Consider the following 21263-nt stretch of genomic DNA (forward strand, 5'->3'; position numbering starts at 1 on the left):
GCATCTGTTAATGTTTCATTCAACAAATATTTCTTGCACAACTGCTATGGACTAGACCTCCTGAATCATAGAGATCAGGTTACATTTTAACCTTCAAGAATTCAAAATTTAATGGTACAAATAGGACATGTTAATACACAGCTGTAATACAAAATGGAACATGAGTCAACAGATTCATAATTGTAATAATAACAATACAGATTAAACACTGTAGGCATTTAGAGCTTAGTATCATGTCCCTTTCTGATCATTCTGGCTCCAAAAAGCCACCACACAGACTCTGTGAGGATTCCATTGCTATCATCGGAAAGCAGGCAGAGCTGGAAGACCTCTGGTAGCAGGAGCCCTCTGTAAAACGGGGTTTCCTTCATAATGCACACTGGACGAAGCTCTTTGCCACATTTCTCACGTGGCAATCTTCTATTATATCCTTCTTCCTGTGGCATGCAAGTCACCTCATCCAACAGGAGTGATAAAGTCCATTTCAAGGGGGCAGCCCGGCCAACTACCTGGGGGCCCAAGGCTCAGGTTCTGGACATACTGGAGTAAGGTAAGACTTCTCAGCCTTTGCCAGAGAAAAGCAAATGCAAGCAAGATACTGCATTATCAGAATTACTCAGTATGAGCCATGTAACTGATAATCTGGAGTTTTTCTAATGACCTTTACAATTCCAGATTGCTCTCTATTCTCACTGTAGTAACCTCTCCCTCCCCAACACACAATCATAAAACTTTGGAGTGGGAAGAAATCTTGGGAGATCAAAATTTTACAGATAAGGAAATTGAGGCCCTTTCCCTCTATATCTTTCATGCTTGTCTGAGTGCCACCACTAGATTACAAACTCTCCAGAGCAGGGCCCATGTTTCATACATCTGTGTATCAGTTCCTCTCTGTCTCCCTTAACCTTTTTATAAAATGTGTTGCAAATGGCCCAGACTTAGAAGAAAAGGACAGAGTAGTAATAGTCAGCTCATACTCCAAGAACTGCTCAGATTATCCATGGATAATTATCCATTTAGTCTCACAATAAGGTTATTACATAAATTCTGGTCATCCCCATTATATATACAGATAAGGAAACCCAGACACAGAAGGTGAGGTCACTTACTTAAAGCCATAAGGTTAGTGAGTGATAGAGCCAGGTTTCAAATCAAGGTAGACTTTCCCAAAATAAGTATTTTTTAAGCACTTCATGAGTCACTCTATTAGCCAACTCATTTACTTAACAAACATGTATTAAGCACTTGCTATTTGTCAAACACTGCCATAGATGAGAAATATAAGGCTCACCAGAAAATGAGTAAACAGATATTTACACAAACAACTATAATTGAATAGAGCTCATGCTATAAACAAAATCTGAAGAAAACACCCTCAGATGGGAAGAAGAAGACTTAACTCCATCTGAGGCTGGGGACACTGATCGGGGGCAGCCTTAGGAAGGAAATGTTGGAACTAAGTCCAAAAAGGTGTAAGTGTTGGTCTTCTGGAGAAAAAAAAAAAAAAAAGACTTTCAGTAGGGTCAGTGTCTAGATTTTTTTGTATCTTCAACATCTAGCAAAATGCCAAGTGTATAGTAATTTCTCAAGATATTTTTCTTCTTGTTAATAAGGATAACATGGAAGTTTTAAATTTAAGAAAATATCCCACTTAAAAGAAAGAAACAAAGGAATGAAACAAAGAAAGAAAGAAAATATCCCACTTACCCAATGACAACAGTACTTAAAATATCTTGGGTTCTGTCTTGGCCAGCTTAGGTTGCCATAACAAAATATCATAAGCTGGGTGGTTTAAACAACAGAAATTTATTTCTCACAGTTTTAGAGGTTGGAAGTCCAAGATCAAAGTGCCAGCATGGTCAATGTCGAGTGAGAGCTCTCTAGCTGGCCTGCAATGGCTATTTTCTCACTATATCCCCACAGGGAGAGAGAGTAAGGGGGCTCTCTGGTCTTTTCTTATAAGGACACTAATCCCATCATTAGGGCTCAACTCGAATAACTTCATTTAAATCTAATTATCTCCCAAAAGCCCCATTTCCGAATACCATCACATTAGGGGTCAAGGCTTCAACATATGAATTTTGGGGAAAGAATTCTATCCATATCAGTTGCCGGAGAAGTGGAAAGTAAGAGTCAGCTGTGCCCTGAGATTTTTCAGCCTGCCTTTACTAAGACTCCAGGCCCCGAGGACCTCTGGAATGAAAGAACTGGCCTTATTAAAGGAGTCATGCGAACATTCAACAAAGACTTGTTTTTGTTTGGATACGTGTTTTCACAGTCTTGTGCCACTAGATAGTTAAACCTCTGAGCTAGGATTCAGCATCCCAAGATTGAAGTTATAGGAGTTCAATAAAATACCTGAACTCCTACTGTGGGTTACGCTCTTGAGGTAGTATAATAAAAAAGAAGTTCTGCTTTCAAGTGGATGGTACAGAAAATTGAATCATTAACTATAAAAGATGCCAGGGGCAAGGGGCACATAGGCAGGGGCTCTTAGTTTTAAAGAATATGAAGACATTCTGAAATATTCTTGGAGGTACAGTCATGCTACGATTTGAAGATTGGTTTGGAATACTCAAAGGGGAGAAAGAAAAAGGTAAAGAAAATACTCTGTTCCTTTTTTTCATGAAACCAGACAAAATAATCAGAGAATTATGAAAACATCTGTGTCTATCACATTTCCCTGGGTTATGAATATCCAACTGGCAAGTCACCTAATTCTCCTGCATAACTGACTGGCTCTTGCAGTGTGTGTAAGTATATTTCCATAAAAAGTCCAATATATATCAGCAAATTCATCCTGTGGGCCACAAAATATATGCTACCTGATTAACTAACATGGCCTCTTTGAATTTTAGATTTTATTAATACATAAATTGTAACTTTATAACTTAGGTTATATATAAATTATAACTTAGGCTATAATGCTATTATATAATCTTTTTTTCCTGGTGCCCTGAAGATCCTGGGTAATAAATAAGATGCTCAAGAATGCACCATATATTCCTAATGTATACCATTTTCTTATATGTGATTCTGGACAAATCATATTTAAATCATTAAATTAAATTAAAGTAAAGTAAATCATTTAATTAAAAATCACTTAATCTTAGGGGTGCCTGGGTAACTTAGTCGGTTGAGCCTCCAACTCTTGATTTCAGCTCAGGTCATGATCTTGGGGTCCTGAGATTGAGCCCCACGTCGGGCTCCTCGCTCAGTGGGGAGTCTGCTTGAGATTCTCTCTCTCCCTCTCTCTGCCTCTCCCCCCCGCTTACCTGTGTGCCCTCTTCTCTAAATAAATTAATAAATCTTTAAAAAAAATTTTAGGTTTAAGTTGCTTTTTTGAAAAAACAATTAGACTATCTATGACTATCATTAGTTCAGATAACGCTAGCTACTGTAACAAATAAACCTCAAAATGTGTAATGAATCAAACAAAATGGAAATGTATTTCTTCTTAGTCATGTTAAATCTAAATCAATTCTCTTAGTTTACTGGCTAAAAGTCAGTAATCTGACCACATCTAACAGCAAAGGACTCTGGGAAATGTAGTCTAGCTGTGCACCCAGTAAGAGACAATAAGGGTGTGGTGAACAACTAGCCAGTCTTTACCATAAAACTGGATGTGTGTGTGTGTGTGCATATGATAATAAAATTTTATTAAATTTTAATTTTTACTATCACCAGAATTCTAATAGACCATGGGTTAAGGATATGATCAAACAATTCACAGGAGGAGATACAATTAGCAGATATACATGGGAGAAAATACTCAGCAGCATCAGCTGTCATATAAATTAAATAAAAACAAAGTGTCATTTTAGACATTAATATAGGAAATATTTTAAATCATGATAATATCCATGTGCTGGCCAGAATTTGATGAAGCTGGTATAATCATATATAGTTGATGGCCTTGGCATTTGGTACAACCATTTTGGAAAGCAACCTAATAATATGGGAATTTATCCTCAGTGTATATGTCCAAAAGAAGAAAAAAAAAAAACACATGAATAACTATTTATTGCAGTGTTGTTGAATAAAATGAAAAACTAGAATTAGCAGGAACATTTATTGACAGACAAATGGTAGGAAATTTTGATGTAGCAACCAAAATGATAATTATGAAGGTGTGAGCCTGTGACCTTCCATAAATGCAAAAAAAAGATGGGCATGTATACTATTTTATTTTATTATTTTAGTTATATTGGATATATAAAACTTGTATTCTAAAAAATGTACAAATTTCCAGTTAGGAGATGAGTAAATTCTGGGGATGTAATATACACGTGGTGACTACAATTAACAGTATTGTATTTATAATTGAAAGTTATGAAGAGAGCAAATCTTACAAGTTCTCATGATAAGAAAAAAAGGTAACCCTGAGGTGATGCATATGTTAACTAACCTTACTGAAGTAATCACGTTGCAATATATGCTTATCCTTGTGCAGGGGCCATGCTATCTTCTCTGTATCATTCCAATTTTAGTATATGTGCTGCCCAAATGAGCACTATATATATTTTTTAAAGATTTTATTTATTTATTCATGAGAGAGAGAGAGGGAGGCTGAGGGAGAGGGAGAAGCAGGCTCTCCATGGAGCAGGGAACCCAATGCGGCACTTGATCCCAGGACCCTGGGATCATGACCTGAGCCGAAGGCAGATGCTTAACCTACGGAGCCACCCAGGTGCCCCGCGAGCACTATACTTATATGAAATAATCATGTTGCACACCTTAAACTCACACAATCAATTATATCTCGATAAAGCTGGAAAAAACCAAAAGCGACTTGCCCTGCAAACCCCACATATAATAACAAAGTGACAAATCCGTTCTACAAAACTTTGATTTGGTCTGTCTCTCTCTGCTCGAAATAGCATGCTGTGACTTCTCTGTAAAAATACATTTTAAGAAACCTTGATTTTTTTGTATTTTGGCAATATTTATAATATATTTTAATGGGTATATCAAAGATAAGTTAGTGATAGTGTTTTTTTTTTGTTGAGAAATGGTAATCTAAACACCTACTGAAAATAATTCAAAGTATTTAAATATGAATGGAAAAGTGTTTTTCTTAACTCTGAAAAGAAAAAGTTTGTTTGTAAGAAAGAGGGGGAAAAAGTGAACAGTGATTACCTGTAGGGAGTGGAAGTACGGATTCTGAGGGGAAAGAAGACATTTTTGACAAAAATTATACCCTTCCATATTGTTTAAATATTTTACCATGTATCCGTATGATTTTAACAATTAAAAAAATAGTATGTATGCTATGGTAGTAACTACGTGTAAATTATATCTGCTTATGGATATGTGCTCGAAGGGAAGATGGAGACAGTTGATTTGTTATAATGTTAGAGATTATGTGCAACTTTCCTCTTCCTCTGAATGTGAAAACAAAAGAACAGCTGTCTAAAATACTTTGGGAAGTAAATAAAATATAAATAGTACATTAATGTATGAATGAGTGGGAAAGTACTGAAACAAGAAAGGGACTGATAAAATATTTATAAGAATTCACATTTGCGTGTGTAAATACAATTATTTCCAAATAGCCTTGACAGGAGGAAGTGGCTCCAAAGCAAGTCAATCCTAGAGGGCATCCTGGAAGAGGCAGACTGTGATTTGATATTAGAAGGATGATAAGGATATGACTGAGAGGGACTCTTTAAATTTTGACCAGCTGTATCCCTGAGAGAACAAATAACCCCCCCCCCCCCCGTCGTCCCTTTCAGGAGATGACAAGGTGCTGCGGTTGTGGCACCCAAACATCAGCACCAAGCCGGTGGGGAAACTTGTGGGGCACATGTTCAGCATCACGGAGATCGTAACAAATGAGAAAGATCAACACGTCATCAGCCTCTCCTCTGCAAAGGTAACAGAATACAACATAAATGAAACCAACTGCATTTTCCCCTAAGATCAACAGATTTTCCTATTTTCTATTTTCCTATTTCCAATAGGAAAATCTAGAGCACATATACAGTTTTTGACTGAAATAGCTGTTATCACTGAGAAAAATATTGTCAGTGTGAAGAAGGAAATGATGAGCCACTGTTCCTGCTGGGTTTCTGCTGACGAGGGTGCATGGAAGAATACGTTTGAAGACAGGCGTTCAGGAAGGCAGCGCTGGGAAGGAGCCAATGTGGCCCTCCCATGGCAGACGGGACATTTTGGGCAAAGACAGAAAGAGTGAGGCTTCTGTTATAGTGGTTGTCATTAAACAGTGTTTTAAATGTTCTAACCAATATACTCAAAATGAGTTACGAATATTAGATATGAAGAGACTGAATCATTGTATTTGCAAATAATGTGATTGTCTCCTTGAAAAATTCAAAAAGATTTCAATTTTTAAAATTGAAGTACAGTTGACACACAAAATCAGCTTGAAATTTCAAGAGCAGATAAATCAGTAAGGTGGCTCGTGACAATAGCAATTTCTAAAAAAATAAATAAATTCCTACATAAGAGCAGTAACCCCATCGGTTAAAGAGACAGCACTCACAAGAGCAAAAAGTCTGAAATACCTAGAAATAATCTTGATAAGCAATATTCACTATTAATATTAAGATAACTATGAAGTTTTTCTGAGGCACTTTTATTTAAGAGCATGAACAGAGGGATATGCTGTGTTTCTGCATGTGACTATGGTACGGTAAAAGGTATTCTCCATCAAATTAAGCTATTTTTAATGCCATTATTTTTTAATGCTATTCATGATTATTTAAGTATCAGTTTGCCAAGTTTAGTGTTAATGTAAAAATACTGACATACAAGAATATCTTAGAAACTGGAAAATATCATTATAAGCTGGCATTTTTTCTCCCTCTCGGATACTAACACATATCCTAAAACTGCAATAAATAAAACAGAGCAGGAGTCGATGCAGAACTAGTTAAGACACATCCATGAGAAAAGAGAAAAAGCAAGAATGAGTTCATATATGTATGGGAGTTTGCATATAATAAAAGTAGGACTCCAAATCTGTGAGCAATGATGGTTTGTTCATTAAATGTTGGGAAAAGTGATTAACCATATAAGGAAAAAATATGTAATCAGATGATCATTTCATAATAAACCACAAAATACATCCCATATATGTTAAAGATCTTAAATGTAAAACGCAAAAACATAGAAGTTCTGGAATTTTCCATAAGAAAATATAGGTGAATATTCATATAGCCTTTGAATAATTCCTAAGCATCATACCTGTGGCTAAAGGAAAAATAAATATGACTACGTAAACATTCAAACTTTCTGTGAATTATAATAATAATTAACATTTATTGGGGCACCTGTGTGGCTCAGTCTGTTGAACATCTTTCTCTTGGTTTCGGCTCAGGTTATGATCTCAGGGTCCTGGATCCTCACGCTCAGCTGGGTCCCAAGTCAGCTTGGGATTCTCTCCCTCTGCCCCTTCCCCCACTCATGCACACACGTAAGCTCGCTCCCTCTCTAAAATAAATAAAATCTTTAAAAAAAAAAAAATTACCATTTATCAAGTGTTCACCAAGTGCCAGGCACTGTGGCCCATATTTTACATACTCAAACTCACTTGATGCTAATAACAACCCTATAAAATAATTATCACAGTTTTGCATATGTAAAGGCAAATGAGACCTAAGTAACCTGCATAAGGTCACATAGCTACCTGGTGGCTAAATGTAGCATTCATCATCTCAAAGAAAGAAAGAAAGAAAGGGAGGAAGGGAGGGAGGGAAGAAAGAAAGAATGGAAGGGAGGGAGGGAAGAAAGGAGGGAGGGAGGGAGTGAGGAAGGGAGGGAGTGAGGGAGTGAGGGAGGAAGGAAGGAAGGAAGGAAAGAAAAAAAGAAAGAGAAAGAGAGAGAAAGAAAAGAAAGAAAGAAAGAAAAAGAAAAGAAAGAAAAAAGAAAAAAAGAAAAAAAAAGAGTTTCTCCTTGTGATAGGAACCCTTAGGATCTTAGGATCTACTCTCTTCACAACTTCCCTACACACCACACATCAGTGTCAGCTACAGTCACCGTGCTGTATGTGACATCCCCAGTGGTTACTTATCTTGTACCTGGAAGTTTGTATCTTGTGACCCCCTTCCCCCAATTCCCCCTCCCCTCCATTCAGTAAGTTACGATATATCTTTTCACATAATAGAAATATCATACTGACTTTCAACATTATATAGATGAACAATAATGTGAAAATATCTAAACATTATTTGAAATATAGTGAAACAGTATGTAAGAAACTAAACCATTTTATTTTTTTAAAGACTTATTTATTTATTTGAGTGGAGGGAGGGGCAGAGGGAGAGGGAGAGAAAGAATCTCAAGCAGACTCCCTGCTTAGCATGGAGCCCAATGTGGAGCTCGATCTCACAACCTGGAGATCATGACCTGAACCAAAATCAAGATTTGGATGCTTAACCGGCTGAGCCACTTTGACGCCCTGAAATTAACCCATTTTAAAGTATATCTTTGACTAGCCTATATTACCAGAGGAGATTAACAAGATGCTAGTGTTTACCTGGGTGCAAGACTGTGGATGAATTAAAATTTTTTTTCTTTTTTGTGTTTTTTTTCTTTTCTTTCTTTTCTTATCTATTTCTTACAGTAAATAAGCATTGCTTTTGTAATAAGGAAACTATTTTTAATTTTAATTAAGTTACAAAGAAATTTTAATGGTACTGGAAAGACAATGAAGGTTTTGAGGCACTAAAATTAAACCACGTTATGAATTGAGAACTGAGGACCCCTCTAGAGAAATTAAAGAAAACAAAGATATCTTTCTAGCAAACATTTAGGCCACTCATGCCCAGAGGTGAACAGACACAAGACATTAGCTTCCCAATTTCTTGTAAATGTAGCAGGTGTATTAACATGATGCTCATACAACCATCACAGCAACTCCAGTTGGCAAATTATTTATATCTTTCCACACGTTTTCCTCATGTGTCAAATGTAGTTTTGCCTCCAGGGTTGTTATAAAGATTAAATGAGCTCATCATTTATTTCTTGAGCATCTCTTATGTGACAGGTGCTTCTGGGTTCCAGCGGCACTGAATGAGGCACTTGTCACAGGAAGTTTCCATTCTAGAAGAGAGAGACAAACAAAGTAGCAAATAAAGTGGAAGACAGCAGGCTAAGTATTATAATGAACAGAAAACAAGAAAATGTGCTGTGACTGCAAATTGCCTCTGAGGAGGTGAAATGAAAGCGGAAACCTGAATGACCCAAGTCCCCAGCCCTGCAAAGATCCAGGAAACGAGCAACTGAGGCAGAAAGAACAGCAAACTAGGCACATACATTTTTTGGCTGAAGCTATTAATAGTCATCCTTATTAGTATCATTAATTACAGCAAAAATAACAGAGGGTTTTACACATTTAACATTCCTTCAAATTTCTTCATAAACTAGCTTTCATCACTTCAAGCTTTTAATAAATTGTCGGCCAGTCATGTGGCTACTATGCCTTTCATGAAGCCCTTAAAGCAAATTTCATCCTTCCTCCTGGTTCTGCAGACCTTCCACCAGGATATTCCTTACGTCTGCAACTGCTAACCCTGTATTTCCAGTCACAGGGCTCAAGCATTTCACCACAGTACCACACAGCTGCTGTCCCCAAAGAGCTGACCAGCACTGACAGACCCCGGGAGAAAGAAAGACTTCCTTTCCTTTCCTTAATAAAACCGACAGGAACCATGGCTGGCAACTTTCTCAAGCACAAGTCTAGATAGCAAAGGTTATTTTTCTTCTTTCTGCTGAGGAGAGAAATGTAACATGCTTTGATGACTTCTAACAGATTGCAAATGGGTTAACAGTTGCATTTATTTATTTATTTATTTATAATTTAATGTTCACTCTGGAAGTGACACGACGGAACTTGAGAAAGGGCGCAGCTTCACTAGGCTGGGAGTGTGCCCTAGAACAAGAAGCAGTGTCCTGAAACGAGGTGCCAGGTGAATAACGTCAGAGCAAGCCAGAGGGGTTGCCAACCTGGCCTGCAGACTGGCTAAATGTCTTCCTATTGATGACCATGTCTAAGATACTCTCCTAAGTGAAGGTGATGCTATTGTCTTGCTCCCAGGCAGCATGGCTAAGAGAACAACCTCGAAAATTGGGCAAGCCTAAGCTGAAGTCTGACTCTGAGGGTTACAGGTAGTGACCCTGAATGAGTTATTTGAGATCGCTGAGGAGGTTAACAGAGTACCTTCCTCCTAGGGTTGATGTGAAGATGAAAGGAGATTAGCAAGCGAGCACACAACACAGTGCCTGGTATGTAACCAGTCCTCAATAAACGTCAGCAGTTATCAGAAAAGCAGGTGCTCTCCACTCTCCATAGTGGGGACGGGACTTGTGTTGATCTATCTGCGTTGGTACCGAACCTCCTTTGTGGCCACACAAGTGTAGATTATGGGTGTGGTTTGTGGCATGGGATAGGGGGAGGCTTTCCAAAACCCCATGCTTCCGATGCTACTCAGTTATTTATTGATTGATTGATTGATTGATTTTTATTTTTATTTATCTATCTCTATTTTTATTTAAATTCAAGTTAGCTAACATATAGTGTAGTACTGGTTTTAAGGAGTAGAATTTAGTGATTCATCATTTACATATAACACCGAGTGCTCATCCCAACAAGTGCCCTCCTTAATGCCCATCACCCATTTAGCCCACCCCCCACCTCCCCTCCAACAACCCTGTTTGTTCTCTGTATTAAAGAGTCTCTTATAGTTTGCCACTCAGTCATTTAAATTCGTCTTGTGCTGAGTACCTGTCCAGTCTACATGGCAGTTAAACACAATCTCTATTCTCCCTGAGCCCCTGATGCAACTCCGCACCCTCCACAAGCTACCTTGTCTTCTACTGAGCTGAGAATGTTGAGGTAGCTTCATTAACTTCCATATTTTCCACCTCAAAATATTTCTGTGTTTTTCTGTATTTTTTGCTACTCTCTTTTCTTTTCCTCCCTCCCAAGGACAAGCATTTCTATTGCTTCCTAAATCGAATCCCTGCTGTTGTTCTCCTAGTCGAATACTGCCCCATCCAGAATCTTCTTTCATCAACCAGCATCTCTCTTTTTGTTATGTTCAATGTCCCTATCTTCAAGGTTCCTTGAAGGACCATTTGGTTCTTATTTATCCTTTACAAAATTTCTTCTTATCTGCAACTGATTTTCCTCTTCAAATCTCCTTTTCCTGACTTCTGATCTTCCTCCAGCAGTTAATGATATCATTTGTTTCCCACTGAACCATGACTAACTTCAAAGTCACTTTCAAACCTTCTGCTTCCCCAATCCCATTCACTGGCCAGTCTCCAAGTGTCTGAAACATTTCTCATATCTGGCACCTCATTCTTGTTCCCACATTATGATCTTAGTTCAGACCTGTTGACAGGCTCCCAGTTGAAGGAGACACATTAGAAGGCATTCATGGTCCTCCTACTTCAGTCTCTCTCATCTCCCCACCACCCAAATATTACACTGTCATGTTAATCATCCTCTTACCCACTTATAACCTTGTGAGTACCTTCTTACATATCTTCAAAGGCACCCCTAGCCTTATAAATCAAGTTCAAATTCTCTTTTCTAGTGTTTAAAGTTCCCCATGGTCAGGAACCAGATACCTTGTTAGTTTTGTTGCTACTTATTTGTCTTCAGATAGTCTAAACTTCACCCAGCTCTTCCCCAAAGTCTTCATGCTTTTCTGCCTTTGTCTGCAATCACTCTTGTTCCATACCCAACTATTCTAGCCATCCTTTAAATCTCAGTGAAATATCACGTCCTCCATGAAGACTTCACCAAGAAAAAAATGGAGTTCGTCTCTCTTTGGTGAATAAGAAATGTGGGTACTTGAAATAGACCAAGGGATAGGAAGAAAAGCTGACCTTTTAAAATATATTTCCTTTTAGTTGTAAAAATCAGAACCATTTTCTGGCTTTAGCTCTTTATGCTTTCTTTTTGTATGGGATTATTGAAACCAAGTTCCAGTTGTTGTTTTTTTCTTCTTCTTATTTTTTGGATAACTGGAAGCATCCATGATCAAAAGCCTGATTTTACTACTCTCAGGATTTTGCCATCTTCTGTCCTTGCTTCGCTGCTTGAGACATTCCATTTTGGGTAAACTGTGATTTGAAATATCCTCAAGAGTAAGAGTTACTTGTCTCAGATCTTTCCTCAGAATGACTGTCAGAAAATTTTCTGGGGAAGATCAATATATGTTAGGAACCTTCAGCTAACAAAATGTAAGTGACCAACTGTGAAGAAAAAATACACACTAAGAGAAAAGAGGTGAGGGCATATGCTTTGGGATTCACACTCAACTTGAAGAGTCTGAAGCAAAAAAAGTAAGCTTTTTGCTTATGTACAAGCCTTGTTTTCCTTCAGTCTGTAACCCCAGGACAGCCCGCTGACCATCTTCAAAAGAAGACCCTGTTGATGGTTCTGAGCCATGGGAGCTGATGTGCCTACAAAGACATTGGGGAACCAGCCCCTACATGAAGTTTCCTTTTGTTTGTGGCTATCGTTCTCTAGTTATATAATCTAGGACACTTTGCTGTCATTGCACATTTGCTTAGATGAGCGATGATGTTTCTGAGTTTTGCCCTGTGGGACTATTTCCTCTTGTCCCCACCCCCATTCCCATCAGCTTTCAGGATCCTCAAACCCCTTGCACAAATACACACACACACTTGCCTATACACACATACATATCCACTACAGTCTACTTAAAGTAACTATCTGGGTATATTGTTGACATTAACTTTCATGTCTTAGTATATATAATTCTTGAAAAAGCCTGACATGGTTGTTTGGCTAGTTAACTGGTTTATTTCAGAGCTATCCTACTAGGAATCCTGACTTCCTACAGTGTCAGTATGAATCAGTATATGAGCCCCTGCTAAGTGCCTCAAATTGTAAGGCCCAGTGCCTAACCATCTTTTGATGTAATCTCTGCCCAAAAGGAATTAAAAATCTACTTGAGTAAATAAGACAGAATGGCCAGAAATCTTTAATGGCAAAACCTAGTAATGACAAAAACATCAAGTTCAGCTCTCCTAGAGAACTGAAGCTGATTATGAAAGCTGGTTTTGCAACTTGAAATCAAGATGTCATGAAATTGTAATCTCAAAAAGCAAGGTTGGTCTGGCAACCCAACAAAACAAAATTCTCACACCCTTTGACACAAAAATTCCACATTTAAGAATTTATCAAACAGGTATGTTTAGACTACTGTACAAAAATTACATATACAAGGGGTTCAGTATTACTTTGCTAAAAGAAAATAAAAGAAATAAGTCTAACTCTATCAGTTGGAGACTAATTAAATTATGGAGCATTCATACAACAGAATACTATGTAGCCATTAGAAAGAATGAAGTAAATTTAAGTAGTTAAATATGCCCTCACATAGATGTAAGCTCTTTCTATATGTGACCTCATTTAATGTTTGTGACAACTGCATGAGATAGGTTCTGGTATAATTTCCATTACAAATATAGAAACTAAGGCTCAGAGATGTTTAGTGATTTGCCCAAGGTCACAGAGCTAGTAAGTGGTGAAGGAGGATTTAACTGAGCTTCTCTGCCTCCAGAGGCAGAATTATGAACAGTGATTAACCTACAAAGTAGAAGCTGAGAGCCCAGAAGGAGGGGGGAGGTGGGAAAAGGGGACTTTGGTTTTTGTACTGTTTGAAATTATTTACTAGACACATCTAATAACTTGGTAATTAAAAAGTTAATTTTTCAAAGGCCTGCTGGCTGGCTTCATTTCATTTCTGTTTGCCAGTTATCACACAGGAAAAATGTAAGAACCAGATAACAAAATTAACCATTTTAGTTTCACATAGCAAAAATTTTTTTTCTTCTTGTTATTTGTAAGAGCTTAAAAAATGCATTTTTGCATTGAATTCCTACACAAGTAATATTGAATGCCTATCATTTGTACTGTGCTGTTTTTATATGTATCTATTTTAAAATATAATATTTGTCTATAATACTACATCAGCCCTCAAAAGAGTCATAATATTGGATATCTTCAGGCTCTTCCAATGTAAAATCATGTAGCCCTAATTTGATTCATTTGGGGTCAAAAATCTAATTAACTTCTTGTAGTCATTGGGTAAAATTCAGAAGGCTGGCAAAATCCCAGCTTCCCTTGACAAATCAGAAATGCTGAATTCCCCATATCCTTCCTTCTATCTAAATGATACTGCAATTCTTAAGATTCTGCCAATACAAGTTTTAGCACAGTGTTCAAACTTCCGCTCAAATAACTCTTATAATGCATGATAATTATTTGTTGTTGTATCTACTCTCCTGACCACATGAAGGTCTGTTCAAGAACAGCTGTTAGGGCGCCTGGGTGGCTCAGTTGGTTAAGCGACTGCCTTCGGCTCAGGTCATGATCCTGGAGTCCCGGGATCGAGTCCCGCATCGGGCTCTCTGCTCGGCAGGGAGTCTGCTTCTCCCTCTGACCCTCCTCCCTCTCATGCTCTCTGTCTCTCATTCTCTCTCTCTCAAATAAATAAATAAAATCTTTAAAAAAAAAAAAAAGAACAGCTGTTAATGTGCTTCTGCTGAACTTTTGCTTCTGTAGCACCTAGCTCGGAGTTCCAGAATTATTTGCTGTATAAGGAATTATGCATGTCATGTTAGTTTTGCACCTTTTTATAATCCTTTTTTATGCATCTCAGGCCAACTCCTACACATCAGATATTTTGCTCTAGGTCACTCTCTGATAAATACCCATCAAGAAAAAGAAATCCTTTATTTATTCTTTTAAAAAGATTTTATTTAAAAAAAAGATTTTATTTATTTATTTGAGAGAGAGAGAGTATAGGGGCAGTGGAGGGCAGAGGGAGAGGGAGAAGCAGACTCCCCACTGAGCAGGAAGCCCGATGTGGGACTCGATCCCCAGGACCCTGAGATCATGACCTGAGCCAAAGGCAGATGCTTAACCGACTGAGCCACCTAGGTGCTCCCAAAAAAGAGCACTTTATTAATGCATTTGGATAATAGCAATTGGTACTAAGTTTGCAAGAAAAGCCAGGAAACCTGGTTGAATCAAAACAATCCTCACTCCTGGCACATATACATGTAGAGTTTTCAAACTTTTTTACTTCATCATTATTTATTAATTATTCCTTGCAAAAAAAGCTTCAGGGGAGGGCTTTCTATTGTCCTTGTCTTTGATATTTGGGGATTAGTAACTTTATCCTCAAAGCCTTGTAGCCTTGCAGTTGAATTTTTCCCAATGTTAAAAAAAAAACAATCATTCCACCTCACTCCTGCATTCTCAATTTTTTTGGAAATCATTATTTTTCTGCTACTAGGAGGTGAATATTTTTTGTAATTTCAGTGTTACACACATACGTAGTATTTAATTTATAATTTACAAACACTCCATTGTGCAGCCAGAGCTTCCTTAGTGGAAGCCACTTGTCCTCTCAGATTTTCTTTTTCTTTTTTTTTTAATTTTTATTTATTTGACAGAGAGAGAGACAGCGAGAGAGGAAACACAAGCAGGGGGAGTGGGAGAGGGAGAAGCAAGCTTCCTGTGGAGCAGGGACCCCAATGCGGGGCTCGATCCCAGGACTCTGGGATCATGACCTGAGCCGAAGGCAGACACTTAACGACGGAGCCACCCAGGCGCTCCTCAGATTTTCTTTCTATAGCAACTCCGTCTCTCGGAAACGTTGGGCCTTTCCTAATCCCCGCCAGGCCTGACCTGGCTTCACTCTGTCTCTCAGGCTTTGAAGCACTAATACAGACCACAGGAACACTGTCAACCCCTGAAGGAAATGAGTAGGGAAGAGGACTGGAATTAGCACAGCCTAATTAATATCCCTACTCCTCTTTCCTCCAAAGTAGCTAACGTATTAAGACAACCTAAAAACAGAGTCAGTAAATTATGTTTGCTGATGCTCTCCCATTTATTAATTGATTTATCCAGTTACAGTGTGAGTTCTGACTGTCTATGCAGTGCTGCACCTCTAAATTCCTACAAGGTCCTGGACCAAGACAGAGAATAGCAAGCGAGCAGACCCAAACCCAGCTAAATAACCATCCTAACTCAAGAGAACACATAAGACACTGGGGAAACAAATAGCACGTGGTTCCTCTCTCAAGCCAGTTATAGTTTAGTAGAGAAGGCCCCTTAGCAAATCATCATATGACAGTTGCTAATTGCTATTCATGTAGACAGGTATTATGGGCATCTACAGGGGGGGATATCTAAATTAGAAGGGTGACCAATGGAAGTTGTCCAAAGAAGATGAGTTTTTGAATTAAAAATAGAGCTACCCTATGACCCAGCATTTGCCCTACTGGGTATTTACCCCAAAGACACAGATGTAGTGAAAAGAAGGGCCATATGCACCCCAATGTTCATAGCAGCAATGTCCGCAATAGCCAAACTGTGGAAAGAGCCAAGATGTCCTTCAACAGATGAATGGATAAAGAAGATGTGGTCCATATATACAATGGAATATTACTCAGCTATCAGAAAGGATGAATACCCAACTTTCACATCAACATGATTGGGACTGGAGGAGATTATGCTAAGTGAAATAAGTCAAGCAGATAAAGTCAATTATCATATGGTTTCACTTATTTGTGGAACATAAGGAAGAGACTATGGGCTCTGAGAAACAAACTGAGGGTTTTGGGGGGGGGGATGGGTTAGCCCGGTGATGGGTATTAAGGAGGGCACATACTGCGTGGAGCAGTGGGTGTTATATGAAAACAATGAATTGTGGATCACTACATCAAAAATTAATGATGTATTGTATGGTGACTAACATAACATAATAAAATAAAATTAAAAAAATAAAAATAAAAGAATTTTAAAAAAGAAAAAAAGAAGATGAGTTTTTGGATTTTTTCAACTTGGAACAAGTACTATGTTTTTATACCATTAGTACATATATAGGTGTCCTTAAACTGTGTATAGTCTTATTTTGCATGTTTCAATGTTCTCTATGAATAAATCCTACTGAAGTTTCTTCCCCCCCCAAGCACTATATTTTGAGATTTATCCATGTTATTACATATAGCTCTCGTTCATTTATTTTAACTGCTGCACAGGATTCTGTTGTATGTGCATTACATATGTATCCAACTTGACCAATGATCATTGGACTTGTTTCTACCCTTTGTGGCTTTGTGATTCTGGCTTTGGTTGAACAGGGATTTTTAATTCTAATTTAGTTAAATGTATCAATCTTTTATGGCTCATGCTTTTTGTGCTTATTGAAGAAATCTTTTTCAACTCAAGTTCATAAAGATGTCCTCCTCTGAGTTTTTCTAAAAATTATAGTTTATTTCACCACATGTCTCTATGCTTCCTCTTCCATATCCATAACCTTCCCCCACCTGGACCCTTGGGCTGCAGTCTAGAAATAGGTCTAGTTCCTGAGCCAGAAGTGGTTTTGGTTTAGTTCCTGGTCAAAGGCAGTGTCCTCCTCGCTCACTGGTCTCACAACTTTCTAAAGACCGTGCCTCCAGATGAAAGCAAATCTATAGCTGCTCAGTCTCACTGTTCTGAACTAGAAAGCTACTCCAGGCTCTGCCATGGAACGCTAGGTGCCTCTGGTCCCATCTGCTTGGGGCGGCTCTCCAGCTGCCTCTGCCCAGTCAGAGCCTAGGCACACACCTCTGATGCAGCCCCTCCTTCACGTTATGCGTCTCTCTTGCTTGGATCTATAGAGATATGTGTCTTGCTTTGAAGGCTTGCCGTTTCTTTTTGCTTTCTCTTTTTTATATATTCTTTACTATTTCTCTGTGTTTGGAGAAGAAATGGCACATCAAGGCATAAACCTATTGAACGGTGACTCCTTAATTCTCCTTATAACAGATTTGAGGAAAGAGTAGCAGTTAACTGCACAGTGAGGGATGTTGAAAGGAAATTGTAGATGATAGGAAGGGTAGGTGGCATGCACAGAGACCAGAATGAGATGGAGGGTTTTGGAAATAGGGAGCAGTTTGGTATGACAGTGACAGAGATGACACATGGGACCCCAGGACAGGGACAGCAGGATCTGCCAGCCCAATAGTCACCCCTAAAATCACACAAAACACCCAAAGCACTGAACACTGAAGAAGAGAGAAATATGAAAAAAGAAAATAGTACTACTCTACAGAAAACATTACAGATTTAAAAATCTGCTCACATCAATTCAGTGAAGAACAGAGTGCTGGTATTGTATGTATGTCTGCTCTAGAAACAAGAAATCTGAGGTTCCAAGAATTTAAGTGATGTGCTAGAACTGAAACTCAAATCCTCTTCTGTCCCATCCCTTGTTCTTTCCAGCAACCACAATTCAGAGCACATACATACAGCAAAAAGCTTGCCAACCCTGAATGCATCTCAGCCAAAGCAATACAGTCAGAAACAATTTGAATAGAGACAAATTTCTTGGGCACTCCTTGATTCTACTTTCAGGTTCTTCTCCTACTTGTCTCTCATTCTGGACTTTGAACCTAAATTCATAAATAGTCTGTTATACTTGCTTACCCTATGATACAAAAGACTGATAAGGTTCAGTATTCAAGCTACTACCCCAAATTTGCATTTTTACTGAAACTAAGGAAGTAACTTCCAACTGTACAGGTTCTGAGTAATACCAGCCTACCGAGGATCTGCATTTGAGGCCAAACTCCTTACCAGTGTTCCCTAAATCACATGACTTAGACATCTTTATGCTCCTACATATAAGAACATGTGAGGTTTTGAACTCAATTACAAGTGTCTCAAGAAGTCAGTATCTCCCTGTTAACAAAACTACTTAAAGTTTTATATCTAGTTCTACAGTGATCACTCAATTACTCAACAAATATTCCAATTTAATAGGCTAATAATGACAATTATAAAGTGAAAATATTATTTAAGGATGCATGCTAGAAAACGTCACCTTGATCAAATCACACTTCTTTCTGAAATTCAATCACACTACAACTTGCTTACAAAAACAGAATAATGAAGAAGACTAAGATGGACCAGTTATTTCAAATAACAAAGAGTAAATTTGACCTACTTCTGCTGAATTTGTACTTTATTGTTCTTTTTATTCTCTTGTAATAACCCAAGCTCTATTTAGGTAATTACGTAGTTCTTTCCTTTCTCAAAGGAGAACTTAAATAACCTAGTTCCCCACATCTTACCATAGCTAACCCATCCCTAAAAACTGCTTTCTGTAATTCTTACAGACCTGGGCAAGAGGATGGAGAAGCACTTAGAAACCTCATTTAGTAAGATGCTCCATCTTTTTATTTTTTAAAAAAGATTATTTATTTATTTATTTAATTTACAGAAAGAACACAATTGGGGGGAGGGGCAGAGGGAGAGGGAGAGAGAGAATCTCAAGCAGGCTCCACGCTGAACACAGAGCCCGACACAGGGCTTGATCTCACAACCCTGAGATCATGACCTGAGCCGAAATCAAGAGTCGGATGCTCAACCAGTTGAGCCACCCAGTCGCCCCGATGTTCTATCTTCTTAAGTCATAAAAGAACAATCTGAAACCTTCCACATAAAATATGTCTTCTTTTGGGGCGCCTGGGTGGCTCAGTCCTTAAGCGTCTGCCTTCGGCTCAGGTCATGATCCCAGGGTCCTGGGATCGAGCCCCGCATCGGGCTCCCTGCTCCGTGGGAAGCCTGCTTCTCCCTCTCCCTCTCTCTCTCCCACTCCGCCTGCTTGTGTTCCCTCTCTCGCTGTGTCTCTCTCTGTCAAAATAAATAAAATCTTTAAAAAAATATATGTCTTCTTTCTAATTTCCAATCCATAGTGTAGAGAGAAATGTGGCTTCATTTGAACTCTAAGTCATGATCAGTCCTCCAAATTCTTAAAGAATAATAAATACTGTATTTCTCAGTAGTGATAGAAAAATTCAGTTCCTTTAAGCAAATTTGTAATCACTGCTGCTATATTTCTTTGATATTTAACAAACAATAATCGAACCAAGACCAAATCGGAGTCTAGCAAATGTGTGCTCATCACATAAATCATACTTGTTGCAAGTTGTTAAGAGCATACCGTGGACTTTGAAAATGCTTCACCTAAATAACTTTGAGTGGGGAACAGAAGGTATAAAAGTGGTGAACTGTGTCCCTTTTTCTCCCAGGTTTTCAGGGTGTGGGATGTACAGACTCTTTCGCTATTACAAGTCTTCCATGACAGCCATGGAGGACCAGGAGACATGCAGATTTATTCTATGGTTTACGATTCCAATCATGGCATGCTTATTACAGGTAAGTGTACCCAATTAATGGCAGACAAAACTCATATCTTAACTTCTAGCCTTTTTCTTATTATGTTCAATTAGCCAACATACAGTAAATCATTCATTTTGATGTAGTCAGTGATTCATTAGTTACGTACAACATCCAGTGCTCATCCCAACATGTGCCCTCCTTAATACCCATCACCTGGCTACTTCATCCTCCACCCCCTCCATTCTGTAACCCTCAGTTTGTTTCTCGGAGTCCAGACTCTCTCATGGTGTGTCTCCCTCTCTGATTTTTTCCCATTCAGTTTTCCCTCCCTTCCCCTGTGGTCCTCTGCACTATTCCTTATGTTCCATATATGAGTGAAACCATATAATTGTCTTTCTCTGCTTGACTTACTTCACTTAGCATAATCTCCTCCAGTTCCAACCATGTCGATGCAAATGGTGGGTATTTATCCTTTCTGATGGCTGAGTGACATTCCATTGTATATATAAACCACATCTTCTTTATCCATTCATCAGTTGAAGGGCATCTCGGCTCCTTCCACAGTTTGGCTATTGTGGACATTGCTGCTGTGAACATTGGGGTGCACGTGTCCCTTCTTTTCATTACATCTGTATCTCTAGGGTAAATACCTAGTAGTAAAATTGCTGGGTCATAGGGTAGTTCTATTTTTAATGTCTTGAGGAACCTCCATACTGTTTTCCAGAGTGGACTTTTAGCCTTTTTTTAACTAGCACTTGAGCACTAACTAGATGAAAAACAGAAGTAGAAGGGGAATGTGTTAACTGTGATTTATCAGAGTAGATATTTAATTCAGTTCCATTCCTTCCTGTCTTTCCATGGCCAGGTCGATAAAATATGTAACTGCACTTCCTTGAAAAAAAAACAGGTCAGTACTCTAAGTTCTTGAGCCTAGAAAGATAGCCTTACCCCTCCCCACCCTGCACCCCTCCACTTCCCCACCCCCTGCTCACATGCTAGATCTCTCTCTCTCTCTCTAATAAAACAACAACAACAACAAAAACCCACCAGGTTAAAAGGTAGAGCTGGGATTCAATCC

General features: G+C 38.5%; 1 protein-coding gene and 1 non-coding gene across 2 annotated transcripts in view; one reads left to right on the top strand and one right to left on the bottom strand.

The window, feature by feature from the left end:
• WDR64 (WD repeat domain 64) overlaps positions 1-21263 on the top strand; it is a 142689-nt gene that overhangs the window by 65550 nt on the left and 55876 nt on the right. The window contains exons 10-11 of the mRNA XM_044916423.1: positions 5736-5875; positions 20095-20221. Coding sequence (XP_044772358.1) covers positions 5736-5875; positions 20095-20221 — 267 coding nt within the window. The remainder of the gene's footprint in view (positions 1-5735; positions 5876-20094; positions 20222-21263) is intronic.
• LOC123325186 lies at positions 4411-4514 on the bottom strand. The gene has a single exon (XR_006540291.1). It is a non-coding gene; the product is annotated as a U6 spliceosomal RNA (small nuclear RNA).

The sequence above is a fragment of the Neomonachus schauinslandi genome, chromosome 6 (genome assembly GCF_002201575.2).
Source record: "Neomonachus schauinslandi chromosome 6, ASM220157v2, whole genome shotgun sequence".
NCBI lineage: Eukaryota > Metazoa > Chordata > Mammalia > Carnivora > Phocidae > Neomonachus > Neomonachus schauinslandi.